Here is a 19,877-nt window from a genome sequence, read left to right as displayed (position 1 = left end):
TCCTTCTAGAAACTTTCTCTGGCCTTGGTTTTACCGACATGGTACACTGCCTTCATCTCTGACCTCTCCTTCCCAGTTTCCTTCCTGGTCCTCTGCCTCCCTCTCCCTTTTTAACGAGGCTCTGTTCTGGATCTTCTACACTCATTCTTTTAGGGAGCGCATTGGTTCACGTGGGTTCAGCTACTACCTCTATGGCTCCCGTGCCTACATTTTCACGGCCAGGCCGTCTCCAGAACATCTTCATGTGGGTGCCATAACTCGGCACATCCAAATCCGTACTCCATTCCTTCCCTCCCACACCTTCTCCTCTTCCTACCTTTCCCATCCAAGTCAACGCTACCCCGTCGACCCTGTTCCAGAAACTGAGAAGCTCTGTGTCATCTTTGACTCGTCTCTGTCTTTTACCGCCCACATTCAGTCTGCCTCTGAATCCTGCCAATTCTTCTTCTATAATACTGCATGGTTCCACCGCCTCCTCTCTGCCCTTGTCACTGTTACCCGGGTTCACCCCTCAGCCAAACTGCATCTCCACATCTCTCTTTCCTTTGTACAACTGAATGCATCATCTTTCTGAAATGCCACTTGGAGAACACCTCTCCTCCAATAAGCACTCATTTCTTTTGGCATAAAACAAAAAATCCTAACTCCTGGTTTCAAAGCTCTCCTTCAGTTTTCTCTCTCACCTGTCCTTCTCTCCATCAGCTTTCTCTCTTACCTGTCCTCTGTCTTTTCTGGCTCCATCCCAACTTAAATTCTTCAACTCTTCGAACTTTTCAAGCCAGGGCAAGATCGCCTCTACTAACTCTGCTATATCTTCCCAAGCACTTAGTACAGGGCAGTGCACACACTAAGTGCACACAATAAAGACCACTGATTGATTTTATTCATGTTCCCAAGTGCTTAGGCACTCAATAAAACCTGTTGATGATGATTGTGGTTAGATTATTATTAGATCACACTGAGGAGCCGCATTGCCTAGTGGAAAAAACGCAGACTGGGGAGTCAGGGGAGCTGGGTTCTAATCCCGGCTCTGCCACTTGTTGGTTGCATGACCTTGAGCAAGTTACTTAACTTCCCCATGCCTCCATTTCCTCCTCTGTAAAATGGGGATTCAATACCTGTCCTCCCTCCTACTTAAGAATTTGTCTTCTACTTCCTTTTTACATCCCACACAGTATAGTGCTATGCTCCCAGATAATGCTCAGTAACAGTTATCGACTGGGCTAAGTGACACTATTTGACTAGGTTTTCACTCTGGTAGAAGCAGCATAGCGTTAATTCTGTCCTCTCCTCTGCCAGACAAAATTATTTCTCCTCCCTTATTGACACCCATGCCCATCATCCCCATCAGCTCTTCCATACATTTAACTCCCTTCTCAGGCCCCCTGTTCCTCCCCCTTCTCCTTCTTTCACCCCCAACGATCTGGCCTCCTACTTCACTAATAAAATTAAACCCATCAGGTCTGAGCTCCCCAAAGTCACTACTCCCCATTCTCCAACCCCCCGGCTCTCAACCCTCTCCCCTACTCTCCCACCCTTCCCAGCAGTATCCTCAGATGAGATCTCCTCCCTCCTCTCAAGTGCTACTCCGGCCACCTGTGCTTCTGACCTCATTCCCTCTCATCTCATGAAATCTCTTGCTCTGTCCCTCCTCCCCACCTTAACTTCCATCTTCAACCGCTCACTCTCCACTGGTTCCTTCCCCTCTGCCTTCAAACATGCCCACATCTCCCCCATCCTAAAAAAACCCTCTCTTGACCCCACCTCTCCTTCTAGTTATCGCCCTATCTCCCTCCTACCATTCCTTTCCAAACTCCTTGAACAAGTTGTCTACATGCGCTGCCTCGAATTCCTCAACACCAACTCTCTCCTCGACCCCCTCCAATCTGGCTTCTGCCCCCTACATTCCACGAAAACTGCCCTCTCAAACATCACCAATGATCTCCTGCTTGCCAAATACAATGGCTCCTACTCTATCCTAATCGTCCTCGACCTCTCAGCTGCCTTCGACAATGTGGACCACCCCCTTCTCCTCAACACGCTATCCAACCTTGGCTTCACAGACTCTGTCCTCTCCTGGTTCTCCTCATATCTCTCCAGCAGTTCATTCCCAGTCTCCTTTGCGGGCTTCTCCTCCCCCTCCCATCCCCTTACTGTAGGGGTTCCTCAAGGGTCAGTTCTTGGTCCCCTTCTGTTCTCTATCTACACTCACTCCCGTGGTGAACTCATTCGCTCCCACGGCTTCAACTATCATCTCTACGCTGATGACACCCAAATCTACATCTCTGCCCCTGCTCTCTCTCCCTCCCTTCAGGCTCATGTCTCCTCCTGCCTTCAAGACATCTCCATCCAGGTGTCTGCCCGCCATCTAAAACTTAATATGTCCAAGACTGAACTCCTTGTCTTCCCTCCCAAACCCTGCCCTCTCCCTGACTTTCCCATCACTGCTGACGGCACTACCATCCTTCCCATCTCACAAGCCCGCAACCTTGGTGTCATCCTCGACTCTGCTCTCTCATTCACCCCTCACATCCAATCCATCACCAAAACCTGCCAGTCTCACCTCCGCAACATCTCCAAGATCCACCCTTTTCTCTCCATCCAAACTGCTACCCTGCTGGTTCAATCTCTCATCCTATCCTGACTGGATTACTGCATCAGCCTCCTCTCTGATCTCCCATCCTCCTGTCTCTCCCCACTTCAATCTATACTTCATGCTGCTGACCGGATCGTCTTTGTGCAGAAATGCTCTGGGCATGTTACTTCCCTCCTCAAAAATCTCCAGTGGCTACCAATCAACCTATGCATCAGGCAAAAACTCCTCACTCTCGACTTCAAGGCTGTCCATCACCTCGCCCCCTCCTACGTCACCTCCCTTCTCTCCTTCTACAGCCCAGCCCGCACCCTCCACTCCTCTGCCGCTAACCTCCTCACTGGGCCTCGTTCTCACCTGTTCTGCCATCGACCCCCGGCCCAGGTCCTCCCCCTGGCCTGGAATGCCCTCCCTCCGCACATCTGCCAAGCTAGCTCTCTTCCTCCCTTCAAAGCCCTATTGAGAGCTCACCTCCTCCAGGAGGCCTTCCCAGACTGAGCCCCCTCCTTCCTGTCTCCCTCCTCCCCCTCCCCATCCCTCCGCCTTACCTCCTTCCCCTCCCCACAGCACCTGTATATATGTATATATGTTTGTACATATTTATTACTCTATTTATTTATTTTACTTGTACATACTTATTCTATTTATTTTATTTTGTTAATATGTTTGGTTTTGTTGTCTGTCTCCCCCTTCTATTCATTCATTGATTCATTCAATCGTATTTATTGAGCGCTTACTGTGTGCAGAGCACTGTACTAAGCGAAGTACAAGTTGGCAACGTACAGAGACGGTCCCTACCCAACAGTGGGCTCACAGTCTAGAAGGGGGAGACGGAGAAAAAAACAAAACATATTAACAAAATAAAATAATTAGAATAAATATGTACAAATGAAATAAATCAATAAATAGAGTAATAAATACATGCAAACATATATACATATATACAGGTGCAGTGGGGAGGGAGGTAAGGCCGGGGGGATGGGGAGGGGGAGGAGGGGGAGAGGAAGGAAGGGGCTCAGTCTGGGAAGGCCTCCTGGAGGAGGTGAGCTCTCAGTAGGGCCTTGAAGGGAGGAAGAGAGCTAGCTTGGCGGATGTGGGGAGGGAGGGCATTCCAGGCCAGGGGGATGATGTGGGCCGGGGGTCGACGGCAGGACAGGTGAGAACGAGGCACAGTGAGGAGATTAGAGGCAGAGGAGCAGAGGGTGCGGGCTGGGCTGGAGAAGGACAGAAGGGAGGTGAGGTAGGAGGGGGCGAGGTGATGGACAGCCTTTGAAGCCGAGGGTGAGGAGTTTTTGCCTGATGTGTAGGTTGATTGGTAGCCACTGGAGATTTTTGAGGCTAGACAGTGAGCCCGCTGTTCGGTAGGGACTGTCTCTATATATTGCCAACTTGTACTTCCCAAACGCTTAGTACAGTGCTCTGCACACAGTAAGCACTCAATAAATACGATTGAATGAATGAATGAATGAAAGAGCACGGGCCTGAGAGTGAGGAGTCCTGGGTTCTAGTCCCAGTTCTACCACTTGTCTGCTGTGTGACCTTGATCAAGACACTTAAGTTCTCTGTGTCTGTTTCCTTGTCTGTAAAATGGGGGTAAATCCCAGCACTTAGAACAGTGCGCCAGTGCTTAGAACAGTGCTTGGCACATAGTAAATGCTTAACAAATACTATTATTATTATTATCGTTATTATCATTATTATTATTATTATGTCTATTCTCCTTTCCTCTCAGTCTGGAGGCCCATAAGGGACTTGGGCTTTGTCTGATCATTTTGTATCTACCCTGGAGCTTGGCACATAGTATGTGCTTAATCATTACCAGCATCGTCCAGTGGCCCTGGCTCTGGGCCCCAGCGTCCCAAGGCCTTCACAGAGAGTTAGTTAGTAGTTGTCAGGACATAATATTAGGTGTTGCAGACCCAATGAAGATACAGGTTATCCATTCTCCTCCAGTGTAGGACAGCCAGAAGTATTAAGTCTTGCTAAGTAGTTCGTGGCCTAGTGGAAAAAGCACAGGCTTGGGAGTCAGAAGGACCTGGGTCCTAAACCCGGCTCTGCCACTTGTCCGCTGTGTGACCTTGGGCAAGTCACTTCACTTATCTGTGCCTCAGTTTCCTCATGTGTAAAATTGGGATTAAGACTGTGAGCCCCCAAGTGAGACAGGGGCTGTGTCTGATATGCTTAACTTGTATCTATCCCATGCTTAGTATAGTGCTTGGCTCAGAGTAAATGCTTAACAAATATCATTAAAAAAAGGATTTGAAAATCATAAATGGGATTCAGGGATCCCCTTTTCTCCTGGAGCTGCAGCTCTTGAGTGGGAGGAGGGATGTAAGCTTTCTCCATTATAGAGAGGGAACTGCAGGGGTCTGAGGAGATACCAGGGTTTCACCTGCAACCAGGGCCTACTTGAGGATATTTGGATTCGACTTGAGGGTCAAATGACCTCCTTGAACCCTTGCAGCCCCAGATTCTGAGTAGGATTGCGGTTTTTCAATCAATCGATCCATGACATGCATTGAACACTTACCATGTGCAGAGCAATCTTTTAAGCCCTTAGGAAGCAGTAGACACTGAGTCCCACCTGATTAACTTGAATATGTCTGTTATATTGTTGTGTGATACTCTCTCAAGTGCTTAATGCAGTACCCTGCATACAGTAAGTGCTCAATAAATATGACTGATTGATTAAGTTGTATCCCTCTAGGCTGGTAAAACTCTTTGTGGGTAGAGAACATGTCTATCAAGTCTGTTGAATTGTACTCTCCTAAATTTTGACTACAGGGCTCTGCACAAAGTGAGGCCTCAGTAAATGCCACTGATTGATGGATTGATTGATCTACCATTGATTAACCACTGAGAGTTAAGGACTTGACACATAATAAGCGCTTAACAAATAAACCAGTCATATTTACTGAGTACTTATAGTGTGCAGAGCACTGTACTAACTGTTTGGGAGGCTAAAATACAATAACATACAACAATATAACAGAGTTGGTAAAATACAACAGCACACAACAACATAACACAGTTGGTAAAATGCAACAATATGCAACAATATAACAGAGGAGGTAGACATATTCCCTGCCCACAAGCTTCCAGTCTAGAAAAAAATACAATCACTGTTAATTATTGAATGTGAGCTGGAACCACCAAGGGTCTGAATGAGGACAAAAAGGTGAGCTTTCTGACCACTCACCCCAACTCTTGGTCCAAAGAAGGGGATGGAGGGGAAGGGTGCTATGTTGAAAGATTTACTCTGCTGAGATCAGCAGCAGTGAAGGCCTTGCATCTGAGCTCATCTGACCCTGAGCTACATGGCTCAAATAAAACATCCCGGACGCTGGTGAGAAAAAAGCCTACTGTAGGCAAGATCTTGTGCCCAGATCAGTGTCACCCCAGCAGGGAAAATGTCTCCCACTATTGACTCCAGGAATTGTCCAGTTCCCCAAAGATTCTGAAGATACAATAATGCGCCCTAGTGGGAAAAGTGAGGGCCTGGAAGCCAGGTAACCCGGGGAAATGGGGATGGTGAAATGGGGATAAGTTACCTGCTCTTCCTAACTCTTCAAGTGTGAGCACTTATGGAACAGGGACTGTGTCTGATCTGATTAACTTGTACCCCCTCCAGTGAGTGAACCTAGTCAGCCCTATACCACAATTAACGTAATTAAATTTTTTTAGGGTCCAAAATATCTATTCATCCAGTGTTCTGCTGATCACTAAATATCAAGCCGGCATAGGTATGCAATGAACAAACTTCTAGAAGATACACCTCCAGGACAGAGAGGATAATTTGGCCTGGGACACTCAAACACGGAAAGGAAATTCTCTTACCATCTCGTTGAACTCGTTATTGCCCAAGTCAAGCCTCTCCAACTGTGCCAGTTTGTGCATTGACCTGGAACAGATGGAAAAAGGAAATATTATGAAAAGGGGAATGAGAAGATGGCTTATAAAGGGAGGCCGTTTCCCCCTCAGATTGGGGTCATAGCTGCTAAATTTGATGTGGCAAAAATGTGGTTAGTTTTCAGAAAAAGATGGAAATAAGGCAATATAAAACTGTTTTTACATCCGCGCCTTGCCGAGGAGGGAGTTGGTGGAAGAAATGCCTGACGGTGTTGGATAAATTATATTGGCAGAAAGGTTAGTGAAGGAATCTTTCTCCTTCACTGGCATGAGGTGGAGAAGTATGGTCCACATGCATCCTAAATCTTCTCCCTGCTGCATATCCAGCAGGGGCCCAGGGGTGAGGTACACAGAGAGTTAGTTCTAAGTCCTCTGAGGTGAGTCCCGAAAATATCCATAGAGGGGTATTCAGAACATCGGAGAAGTGGTTTGACCCACTCACACAAGACTTTTCCCCTTCCACGGCCAAGTATCAGCTGCTTGACCTAGTGGAAACAGCACAGGCTTCAGAGTCAGAGAACCTGGCTTCTAATCCCGGCTCCACTACATACCCACTGTGTGACCTTGGGAAAGTCATTTCAGTTCCCTCATCTGCAAAAGTAGGAGTCAATGCCCGTCCCCCCTGGTAATCAGCTTGTGAGGTCCATGGGGGACCTGATTATCTTGTATCTACTCCAGCTCTTAGTTCAGTGCTTGGCACATCATACACACTTAAAAAATACAATTATTGTTATCATTATTATTATCTTAGGGGAAAGAGCATGGGTCTGGGTCTCAGGAGACTTGAGTTCTAGTCCCCAGTCTGCAACTAGTCTGCTGTGTGACCTTGGGAAAGTCACCTCACCTTGGTTGGAAGGCCTTGGCTTCCTCATCTGTAAAATAGGAATAAGATACCTGTTCTCCCTTTCACTTAGATTGTGAGACTGTGTGGAACAGGGACTGTGTCTGACCCGATTACGGGCAGGGGATGTGTCTACTAACTCTACTGAATCATATTATTTCAAATTCTTAATTCAGTGCTATGCACATAGTAAGCATTCAATAAATACCACTGATTGATTATCTTGTATTTACCCCAGTTCTTAGCACAGGATTAAGCTTTAATGAATAGCATAATCGCTATTATAAAATAGTTCCACTTTTCTAAATTATGCTCTTTGCTGATTTAATACCCAATTACTATGCAGTAAACAAGCAAGAACAATTCAGGTGGCTGAATTATAATGAAGTTACATTATGACAGCTCCTATATTAACACAGAATGGATGGTGGTGGGTTATCAGAAGCTCCTGTGAAAGGGGCTGGGAGAAACAACTGTCAGAGGTAGATGGCCAGGACAGAGCACGTTCCCAACAATCTTGCAGGAGGAAGGGTGGCTAGAACATTAAGAAGGCCCTAAGGTAAGTGGAAATGCATTTCTTAGAAACACACACTGATAATCTGATAAAGAGTTGGTGTCTTTAATCTGCCATTCCATCAACTGAAGAAGAACTGAGCCTACAATAAGAAATCATGCTATTATTCCTGTCTCAAGGATAATTCAAGCATTAAAGGAGAAATCACCTACACAAACAATCACAGTGGATTCAAAGTACATTGGCCTTGTAGATTTTAAACAACAGTACTCTAGGGTTTTCTGTATCTTCCCATTCCAGTCTTCTTTTCACTCTGCAGCCTGGATCATTTTTCTAAAAAGAAAATCATTCAGTTCACACCTCCCCACTCTTTAAAAACCTCCAAAGGTTGCCCCTCCAACTTCACATGGTACAGAAACTCCTTGCCGTCAGATTAAAAGCGCTCAATTGGCTCAGCCCCTCCTATCTTGCCTTGCTGAATTCCACTACAACCCAGCCCATCCACATCACTTCTGTGATGCTAACCTACCCACTGTACCCCTATCTTATTTATCTCTCTGTTGACCCATTGCCAAAGTATTCCCTCTGGCCTAGAACTCCCTCCCCAATCAAATAATCAATCAATGATATTTATTGAGTACTTACTGTGTGCAGAGCACTCTACTATGTGCTTGAGAGTTTATAATTAATCAGAGTTAGGAGAGATGGGTAATATGTACATAACTGCTGTGGGGCTGAGAATACAGTGAATAAATGGTATAAATACAAGTCCAAGGGCAATGAAGAAGACAGAGGAAGCAGGGGAAATAGGGGATTAGTCAGGGAAGTTTTCTTCGAAGAGATGTGATTTTTATAAGGCTTAAAAGGTGAGAAGAATGAATGCCTGTCAAATAAAAGTGGGAGGGAATTACAGGATAGAGGGAAGATATGGGCGAGGGGTCAGCAGCGAGATAGACAAGATCGAGGTCAGTGAGTAGGTTGGTGTTAGAGGAGCAGAATGAGTGCGCTGGATTGTAGTAAGAAATCAGTGAGGTAAAATTGGAGGGGGCAGGGTGATTGAGTGCTTTATAACCAATGGTAATTACGGAGCTTCTGTTTGATGTGGAGTTGGATGGGCAACCACTGGATGTGGGGAAACATTTACTGAACATATTTCAGAAAAATGATCCAGGCAGCAGATTATAGTACGGACTGGAATAGGAAGAGACAGGAAGCAGGGAGGTCAGCAAGGAGGCTGATGCAGTAATCAAAGCAGAACAGGATAAGTGTTTGGACCAAATGTGGTAGCAGTCTGTATGGAGAGGGAAGGGCAGTTTTAACAATGCTGTGAAGGCAGAACTGACAGGATTTGGCGACAGACTGAATATGGATTGAATGAGAAAGATAAATCGAGGAAAAGGCCAAGGTTGCAGGCTTGTGAGACTGGAAGGATGGTGGTGCTGCCTACAGTGAAGGGAAAGTCAGAGGGAGGACTGAGTTTGGGTGGGAAAATGAGGAGTTCTGTTTTGGATATGTTAAATTTGAGGTGTCACTGGGTTATCATGACATAGTGGATAAAGCACCGGGAGTCAGAAGGTCAAGAATTCTAAGATTTGCTATGCCACTTGTCTGCTGTGTGACTTTAGGCAAGTCACTTCACTTCTCTTTGCCTCAGTTACCTCATCTGTAAAATGGGGACTGAGGCTATAAGTCCCACGTGAGACAGGGACTATATCCAACCCGATTTGCTTAGTACAGTGCTTGGCCCCAGCATTAAGTACCCCAGCGTTTAGTACAGTGCTTGGCACATAGTTAACACTTAACAAATACCATCATAATAATAAAAATGATATTTACTGTTATTATTATTATCCACATAGAGGTGGTATTTGAAGCCATGGGAGCAATTGAGTTCTCCAAGAGAGTAGGTATAGATGGAAAATAGAAGGGGACCCAGAACTGAGCCTTGAAGGACCCCCACAGTTAGGGAGTGGGAGGCAGGGGAGGAGCATGTGAATGAGTGGCCAGAGAGATAGAAGAAGAACTAGGAGAGGACAGTGCCAGTGAAGCCAAGGTTGAATAATGCTGCCAGGAGAAAGTGGTGGTCCACAGCACCACAGGCAGCTGAGAGGTTAAGGAAGATTAGGATGGAGTAGAGGCCATTGCCCCCTCTCAGTGTCACACCTGGAGAGTTTCCAGTACTCTACCAGTCTCGGCTATGGGAGGGAGAGTCAAGCAGAGGCCTACCCATTCCATTCCTAACTTGGGCAGACAATCTGCTACAAGTCAAAACTCACCCATGCTGGGCAGCAGTGGCATGGGAAAGAGTCGAGGGCGGAGACTCAAGTTTACTGTGAGGAAGGAGGCAATGGTAAACCACTTCCGTATTTTTACCAAGAAAACTCTATGGATACACTACCAGAATGATTGCAGATGGAGAGCGGGGCGTTCTGGGAGAGGTGTGTCTGTGTTTTCGCTATGGGTCGGAAATGACGTGATGGCATAAGACAAGAGGCTATTTAATTTATCAAGAAGGAGATCATTGGTGACCATTCAGTGGTCAGTTTCTGTGGACATATACGACAGACCACCACTCTTCCCAACTTCAAAGCCTTAGTAAAATCACATGACCTCCAAGAAGCCTTCCCTAAGCCCTCTTTCCCTACTCCCTCTCCTTTCCCTACTCTCTCTCCTTTATGCATCACCTGTACCCTTTAAGCACTTGACACTCACCCCACCCTTAGCTCCACAGCACAGGATTGGGGTTCTAATCCCAGCTTTGCCACATGTCTGCTGTGTGACCTTGGGGAAGTCACTTAACTTCTCTGTGCCTCTGTTACCTCATCTGTAGAATGGGGATTAAGATAGTGAGCCCCATGTGGGGCAGGGACTGTTTCCAAGCTGATTTGCTATATCCACCCCAGAGCTTAGAACAGCAGGCAATGGGGGGAGCCAGGATTGGTCCTCTGACCCCCAAGCCCGTGTTCTTTCCGTGCTGCTTCTCTAATCGGAGGGAATCCGGATTAACGGGTTAGCTACTATCTAAAATGTCAATTACCGTGTTATCTGAATTAATCAATCAATCACTCGTATTTATTGAGACCCAACTGAGCGCAAATCACTATACTATTTGGAGCGGACAACAGAAGACATACATCCTCTGCTCTCAAGGAGTTTACAATCCACTGGGAAGAGGTGGTTCTAGAGACTTGCTTTTCTCTGCAAAGAAAGACTTGTTTAGGTATGAGGGCTACGTGCAATATTTACAGAGCGAGTCGGTAATGATCATATTACTCCAAACACATTTCAAATGTAAAATCTACTGTTATGAAATTGTTCTAGAGTGAACAATAAAAGAGCTGGCAGTAGGTCATTTTTAAAGACTGGCAACTTAAATCAGAGAATCACAATAGGCACACTTCAATTCCTTTTCTAAGAAGATAGTTATTAAAGAACTCAACGGATCAATACTAATGATTGTCTGCCTGCAATGTTCTCTTCTCTCTCTCAAACTGAAGTTTGACTGAAAACTGAACTCTGACTGGTTAAATCTCCAAAGGGGAAAGCACTGAACACCTCTGACAAGAGTGGGAATCTTTATGTATATTAACAATTTCCAAAGGCAGCGATAAGTGGTTTCATCTCCAAAGACGTGTTCTGGGCCCCCACATTTCTATCAGTCTTTCAGATGTGATGCAGTGTAGAATACAGATTGAGGAGAATATCAGACCTGTAGAAAATCTTGCCTCGCTGTCAATAATCCCTCACAGACACACACAGAATCCTTGAAAGTGTTGTACTCAATGTAACTGCTTCTTCTACCAATTAATCCATCAATGGCATTGCATGTTTATTATTAATAATAATAACAATAATAAATGTGGTACTTGTTAAGCACTGTTAGATTCCATACACTGTACTAGGCACTGAGGTAGATGCAAGGTAATCAGGTCATATACTGTCCCTGTCCCACATAGAGTTCACAGCCTTAATCCCCATTTTACAGACAAGGTAACTGAGGCACAGCAAATTTAAGTGACTCATCCAAGGTCACAGAGCAGACAAGTGGCAGAGCTGGGATTAGAACCCAGTTCCTCTGACTCCATTGGCTGTGCTCCCTCCACTAAGCCATGTTGATTGTTTATGTGGTGCAGAGCGCTGCAGTAAGCACTTGGGAGAGGACAATAAAGTTAGTAGTTTTGGTCCCTGTCCTCAAAAAGCTCACAGTTTAGCTGTGGGGGCAGTCGTTAGGATCAATTACAAGTAGGGGAAGTAGTCACTATATCAATGGGACAAGTGAATGATGAATGAATGACCACAGATGCAAGCTCCTTTGTGCCAACCCCATCCCCATTTTTATTTGCATAGATGAATAAGCAATATTTACAGCATAAAAAATAAAGAGCCAGGAGGTATTTTCCTTGTGAGAAATCTAGTATTTGTAATTCGGATCACTCCTGGTGACATAGGTCTTTTTATTGTGTAATAAAATCTGTCTCAGTTTCATTACTTACCACAGATGTGAGGAAATTCAGAGACTCTATCTAGTTGCTGGGCATTTACAAAATGGAAATACCTAACATAAAGGGGTCTTGTTCTCTATTGGAACTGGGAGAGGACAGATTATCCAGTATCAATCAATCAGTGGTATTTATTCAGCACTTACTGTGGGCAGAGAACTGAACTAAGCACTTGGGAGGGTACAACAGAGTTAGTAGAAATGATCCCTGCCCACAAGGAGCTTACAGTCTACAGGGGGAGACAGACATTAAAATAAATTACAGCTATGGGAAACGGTAGAGTATAAAAATATTTATATAGATGCTGTTAAGCTGGAGTGAATACCAAATTGCTTAAGAGTGAATAGTCATCCTTTCTTCATCCTAGAGAAGCAGCATGGCTCAGTGGAAAGAGCATGGGCTTTGGAGTCAGAGTCAGAGGTCATGGGTTCAAATCCTGGCTCTGCCAATTGTCAACTGTGTGACTTTGGGCAAGTCACTTAACTTCTCTGGGCCTCAGTTACCTCATCTGTAAAATGGGGATTAAGACTGTGAGCCCCACATGGGACAACCTGATCATCTTGTAACCTCCCCAGAGCTTAGAACAGTGCTTTGCACATAGTAAGCACTTAATAAATGTCATTATTATTATTACTATTATTATTATTATTATTATTATCCTAAACCCAGTTGTCTTGACTGATTGATAGATTGGTATATTTATTATGCACCATGATATGGTCCAGGCACTTGTTATGTCGATTTGCCTACTGTATCAGCCTCTTCACTGATTCCCCTGCCTTCAGGTTCTCTCCTCTCCAGTCCATACTTTGCTCTGTTTCCTGCATTGTTTTTCTAAAGCAATATTCTGAACCAGTACAGCCACTCCATGAAAACCTCCAGTAGTTGCCTGATCTTCCTGACTTCCTGACTTTGAGGTAATCAATCAGCTCTCCTCCTCCTACTCCATCTCTTTCTTGGCTCCCACTACACACCAGGATTCTTGCCTTCACCTGGTCTCACGCTCCTTTAGACTGTGAGACAAATATGGAACAGGCATTGTGTCTGATTTACCTAATCTCTCTCCTGTGGTGCTTGACAGATAGTAAGCACTTAACAAATACCAGAATTATCACACTCATGATGATCAAACTAACATACTCACTGTGCTTCATATTCATCTCTTTTACTGAAAACCTCTAGCTCGTACCCTCCCTGTGGCCAAGAATGCCTTCCCCAATTCACCTGCAGCAGTCCTCAGCACTCCCTCTCTTCAAAGCCCTTCTGAAGTCACACCTTTTCCAGATGGCCTACCATTAATTTCTCATCATCGCACCTTATATCCTCCATCGCCCTCATAAGCCCTTCTGCACCATTGTTAAGTGCTTACTAAGTGCCAGGCACTATTCTGAGCACTGGGGTATTATTCTAGCTAATCTGGTTGGACCCAATCCATATCCCACATGGGGCTCACAGCCTTAATCACCACTTTCCAGATGAAGTAAGTGAGGACCAGAGAAGTGAAGTGACTTGCCCAAGGTCACACAGCAGACAAGTGGTAGAGCTGGGATTAGAACCTAAATCCTTTGGATTCCCAGGCCTGTGCTCTATCCATTAGGTCATGCTGCTTCTCAAGCACTTATAAGGACTTCAACTGTGTGCCCGATGCGTCACAGAGACCGTGTCTGACCTCATGAATTTGTAACTACCCTAGTGATTAGAGCAGCATGGCTCAGTGGAAAGAGCACGGGCTTGGGAGTCAGAGGACATGGGTTCTAATCCCCACTCCGCCACTCGTCTGCTGTGTGACTTTGGCCAAGTCCCTTAACTTCTCTGAGCCTCAGTTACCTCATCTTTAAAATGGGGATTAAACTGTGAGCCTCACTTAGGACAACCTGATTCCTTTGTATCTACCCCAGCACTTAGAACAGTGTTTGGTGCATAGTAAGCGTTTAACAAATACCATTATCATTATTATTATTATTATTATATATAGTAAGCAAACAAATACAGCCCCCAAACCAAAAAAAAACTTAATCTCCCAGGGCACTGACGTACATAACTAATGTACCTTATTACATAAGCAATAACTCACGTACCTATCCCCTGTTCCTTCTTCCTACCTGTATTTATTTTAGTGTCTGTATCTCCAGTTAGATTGTAAACTCCTTGAGGACAGCGTTCAGGTCTATTCCTCTCTCAAGGGCATAGAGTAATGCTCCGCGCACAGTAGCCTCTCAATAAATACCTATGGATAACTGATTTGCTCCTCCTGTGTCAAGTGTAGTTGCTGCCATCTGCCTTCCATCCTTCTTATTCCCTCTCAGAAGTCTTAGAAAAGCTGCTGTCATCTGGTCTGAGAGCTGAACACCCTGAAGAAGGCTGAAGGCCTAAATCCTGGGTTTCCTGGTTGGCCGGAGAAAGTAATTCCGGAGAAAGTAATTCCCACTTCCACCCCCAGCTTCTTGGGGTTAGAAGGATGGCAAGAGTCGGCAGAAGGTCAGGATAACTCCTGAAGCCCCCGTCAGTGAGGCCAGATAATCCTGAACCCCAGATGCCCACCAGGTAAAATCAGATGGCCCTCTCGCATTTCTCTCCTCTCTAAATGATTTTTCTCCCTCACGCTTTTCCTTCAGGTTTCACTGTTCTCCCATTACTCGAGACTTTATGAACACAGTAACTTGACTGGTTTGGGCCTCTTCCACAGTTAAGCGGAAAAAAGACAGCCGGCTCTTTATTTCCTCCTTCTGTGCTTCTTTGCCCATTAACCTCCCTTTGGCTTTAGTTTAAATCTGACTTATCCAACTGTGTCTTATTGAGATGAACCACTGTGTCTCCTGGAGTTCAGTAAACATATGTGCATACTGTCTTCAAGAGAGTCGTCTGAAGAATTTCTTTGGGGGAGGTTTACGGTAGAGTAGAAAGCCAGTTCCCAGAACCAAGGCTAGTTCAGAAAAAAAATTAAATAGCTGAGATAACTGAGCCAGGTGTGTCCCTGTCCAAATAGGCGAAACCCAGTTTTGTTGGGTTCTCTAGACCTGCCACATTACAAAGAATCAACCAAATCTAAGGAATCTGATGACCAAAATGCTACTGGAAAAGCTCAACCTGCGCTGCTCTAGTGATTTAGTACGATGCAATCGATGGTAGTTATCGAACGCCTCAGTGCAAACTCCTACAGTAAGTGCTTGGGATAGTACAAAAACAGAAAAACACTTATTCCCTGCCCCTAGGAGACCACAATCTAGGGGGAAAGTGCTATTGCTTTCTTAGCCAGCAAAATAAGAGTTCTCAGACTTAAATAGCTAGTGCCATTGTCTTCCTCTGTGGGAAACCCTGAACATTTTCTCTCCTGGGCAACATGCTCATCTGCAAAATGGCTCTACAGGGTTTTCTGGAAAATAGGTGTACTGATTAGATTTATTCCATGTTTCTAGTCATTTAATGCATTCCAATTGACTTTCATAAAGAGAATTTCATTTTGCCTATTCCTACAACCAATTTTCTTCTTTAAGGGCAGCAGCACTGAGTAGTGTGGATAGAGCATAGACCTGGGAGTTAGAAGGTCATGGGTTCTAATCCTGACTCTACCACTTGTCTGCTGTGTGATTTTGGGCAAATCACTTCACTTCTCTGTGCCTCAGTCCCTTCATCTGTAAAATAGGGATTGAGACTGTGAGCCCCTCATGGGACAGGGACTGTGTCCAACCCAGTTTGCTTGTATCCACCCCAGCACTTAGTAAAGTGCCTGGCATGAAGTAAGTGTTTAACAAATATTATTTTATTATTATTATTGTTATCTTTATTATTTTCTTTCAGGGACACCCAGTTTTGAGCCCATTATGGCAGCCAGTCTAAAGGACTGGCCAAGCCCTGTTTCATGGGAGCTACTCTAGAATGTAATACACATCAATCTGTTAAGTAGCTGGAGAAAGATAATCTGGAAATAAGGCACATGGACATTTTTATGTTCAACAGCCCCTGCTCATATTTGAAGCAGACATGTTCCCTTCTTTGCCTTCAGCAGAACCCCAACCCCTACCCCATTTCTGTCCCTATTTCTCCCAGTGGTCCAGCTTTCCCCTCAAACTCTGCTCCTGGCTCTGCTCACAGCCCAACTCTTTCCTCAGCGAGCTTTGCTGTTCTTTCCCTCAGATGCCATGATGTCTTCTGGTTCCAAGACAGCCTTTTCCTCACTCTCTCTAGCTTCCCCACGTCCCCTGCTCTGCTTCAGTCCCTTCCTTCCTCTTTGGCCCTTCTGCTTCATTCTCTCTTCTCTCTAGTGGTTCAAATTTCCTAGCCAATGACCACCCAGTAGCTGTCTTTGGCCCTGTCAGAGAGCTTGGTGATCTCTGGCTAGAGAACTCTCCTAATTTGTAAATGCAGATATTCTGTTTTGCTAGGGTTGGAATACAGTGTTTGAAAAACAGTATTCTTTGTAAATAATTTCGGGAAGAAATTTCTTACTAAGAAACTAGTTTCTATGAATGGAGAGGAAAAGGGTTTTTAGAGCCAAACTCTCTTCCTATTGCCTTCCCCCCCAAATAACCAGGTTTTCCATTCTCCTCGCAATCTTCCCTTGTTCCTCTCTGACACTCAGAATCCATTAAAATTCCAGTTTGAGCCTTAATGTGGCTCAGAAATCAGCTTTCCTTGTCTTAAAGGAAGCAGATTGTGATTTTGCAGTTCAATCAATCAATCGCATTTATTGAGTGCTTACTGTGTGCAGAGCACTGTACTAAGCGCTTGGGAAGTACAAGTTGGCAACATATAGAGACAGTCCCTACCCAACAGTGGGCTCACAGTCTAAAAGGGGGAGATAGAGAGCAAAACCAAGCATACTAACAAAATAAAATAAATACAATAGATATGTACAAGTAAAATAAATAAATAAATAGAGTAATAAATATGTACAAACATATATACATATATACAGGTGCTGCGGGGAAGGGAAGGAGGTAAGACGGGGGGGGATGAGGGGGGAAAGGGGTTTGGTTCCAATTCTATCTCCCTAGATAGTTAGGGACCCCACTACTTCATAAGGGCTAAATAAGAATATTGGCATTTTCTGCTTCAGAATTCAAATCTTTTCCTAGACCTTCAGCAAAGACTGGGGGCCCTGGACCTTCAGGGAAGACTGGGGCTTCTGCTACACTTTGAATAAGGGTGGCAAGAGGCCCAGGCTCTGGGCCGTTGTACATGGTTCCAAAATGCTTCCCTGGAAAGTGTGGTAGATGGTATGGCCAGATCAATCCATCATATTTATTGAGCGCTTACTGTGTGCAGTGCACTGTACTAAGCACTTGGAAGAGTAGAATAAAACAGAGATGTTAGACATGTTCCCTGCCCACACCAAGCTCAGACTACAGGTGGGGTGGGGGTTAGACATTAATGAAAGTCAATTGGAATGCATTAAATGAATAGAAACATGGAATTAATTGAGAAGCAGCCTGGATTAATGGAACGAGGCCACGCTTGGGAGTCAGAGGTAGTGGGTTCTGATCCCGGCGCCGCCACTTGTCAGCTGTGTGTCTTTGGGCAAATCACTTCACTTCTCTGTTCCCTCATCTGTAAAATGGGGATTTAGACTGTGAGCCCCACATGGGACAACCTATTAACCTTGTAGCTACCCAAGCACTTAGACAGTGCCTGGCACATAGTAATAATAAAAATAATGATGGTATTTGTTAAGCGCTTACTATATGCCAAGCACTGTTCTAAGTGCTAGGGTAGATACAAGGTAATCAGGTTGTCTCCGTGGGGATCACAGTCTTAATCCCCATTTTTATGGACAAAGTAATTGAGGCACAGAGAAGTTAAATGGCTTGCCCAAGGTCACACTGCAGACAAGTGGCGGAGCCGGGATTAGAACTCTTGTCCTCTGACTCCCAAGCTCATGCTCCCCGAGCCACGCTGCATAGTAAGCACTTAACAAATACCATTATTATTATTAATAATAATACAAATAAATTGCAGGATAGATACATAATGAATCAGTGGCATCTACTGAATGCTTACTTTGTGCAGACTACTCTACTACGCACTTGGGAGAGTACAACAGAATTAGTAGACTGTTCTCTGCCCATAAAGAGCTTACAGTCTAGAGGGTAAGAACTGAATATGAACAGATAAGTAATCTATAATATGTGATGTAACATAAGTGCTGTGGGACTGAGGGAGGGGAGACTAAAAGGTGCAAAAACAAGTGTGAGAATGAAAAAGAGAAGAGTGAGAGAAGAGAAAATGAGGGCATAGTCAGGGAAGGCCTCTTGGAGGAGATGTGCTCTTAAAAAGGCTTTGAAGGTGGGGAGAGTGATCTTTTATCAGACACGAAGAGGGAGGGCATTCCAGGTCAGAGGCAGGACGTGGGCGAGAGGTTGGCAACAAGATAGATGAGAGGGAGATACAGTGAGTAGTTTGGCACTTCAATCCATACTTCATGCTGCTGCCTGGATTGTCTTTGTCCAGAAACTCTCAGAGCATACTACTCCCCTCCTCAAAAATCTCCAGTGGCTACCAATCAATCTGCGCATAAGGCAGAAAATCCTCACCCTCGACTTCAAGGCTGTCCATCCCCTCGCCCCCTCCTACCTCACCTCCCTTCTCTCCTTCTCCAGCCCAGCCCGCACCCTCCGCTCCTCTGCCGCTAATCTCCTCACCGTGCCTCATTCTCGCCTGTCCTGCCGTCGACCCCTGACCCACGTCATCTCCCTGGCCTGAAATGCCCTCCCTCTGCCCATCCGCCAAGCTAGCTCTCTTCCTCCCTTCAAGGCCCTACTGAGAGCTCACCTCCACCAGGAGGCCTTCCCAGACTGCGCCCCCTCCTTCCTCTCCACCTCGTCCCCCTCTCCATCCCCCCGTCTTACCTCCTTCCCTTCCCCACAGCACCTGTATATATGTATATATGTTTGTACATATTTATTACTCTATTTATTTTACTTGTACATATCTATTCTATTTATTTTATTTTGTTAATATGTTTGGTTTTGTTCTCTGTCTCCCCCTTCTAGACTGTGAGTCCACTGTTGGGTAGGGACTGTCTCTATATGTTGCCAACTTGTACTTCCCAAGTGCTTAGTACAGTGCTCTGCACATAGTAAGCACTCAATAAATACGATTGACTGATTGATTCGGCATTAGAGAAGTGAAGTTGCGAGGGTTGGGTTGTACTAAGGAAGTGTCAAGGCAAGGTAGGAGGGGGCCAAGTGACTGAGTGCTTTAAAATCAATGGTAAGGAGTTTCTGCCAGAAAGCCAGGAGCATGGGGAGGGAATGGAAAAACTAGGACACCAAAGGCCTCATCTCACCATTCTCAGCAATTCATTCTTTACACTTTTCTGGGCTTAACAATCACTCTTAGTGGTATCTATTGAGCATTTACTGGGTGCAGAGTTCTTTACTAAGCGCTTGGGAGAATACAATAGAGTTGGTAGGCACAATTCCTACCTTTACGGAGGCAGCAGGGTGCAGTGAAAAGAGCTTGGGTCTGGAAAGCGGAGAACTGGAGTTCTAATCTAAGCTGTGCCTGCCGTGCAACCATGGG

At 45.2% G+C, this 19,877-nt stretch overlaps 1 protein-coding gene across 2 annotated transcripts in view; it reads right to left on the bottom strand.

Moving 5' to 3' along the window:
* LRRC7 (leucine rich repeat containing 7) overlaps positions 1 to 19,877 on the bottom strand; it is a 439,503-nt gene that overhangs the window by 197,420 nt on the left and 222,206 nt on the right. For both annotated transcript variants that reach the window (XM_038744743.1, XM_038744744.1), the window contains exon 7: positions 6,431 to 6,494. In XM_038744743.1, coding sequence (XP_038600671.1) covers positions 6,431 to 6,494 — 64 coding nt within the window. The remainder of the gene's footprint in view (positions 1 to 6,430; positions 6,495 to 19,877) is intronic.

This window comes from Tachyglossus aculeatus, chromosome 4 (assembly GCF_015852505.1).
Source record: "Tachyglossus aculeatus isolate mTacAcu1 chromosome 4, mTacAcu1.pri, whole genome shotgun sequence".
Taxonomy (NCBI): Eukaryota; Metazoa; Chordata; class Mammalia; order Monotremata; family Tachyglossidae; genus Tachyglossus; species Tachyglossus aculeatus.
Note: the sequence above shows the minus strand (reverse complement) of the source record. Positions and strands in the feature narration are given on the sequence as shown.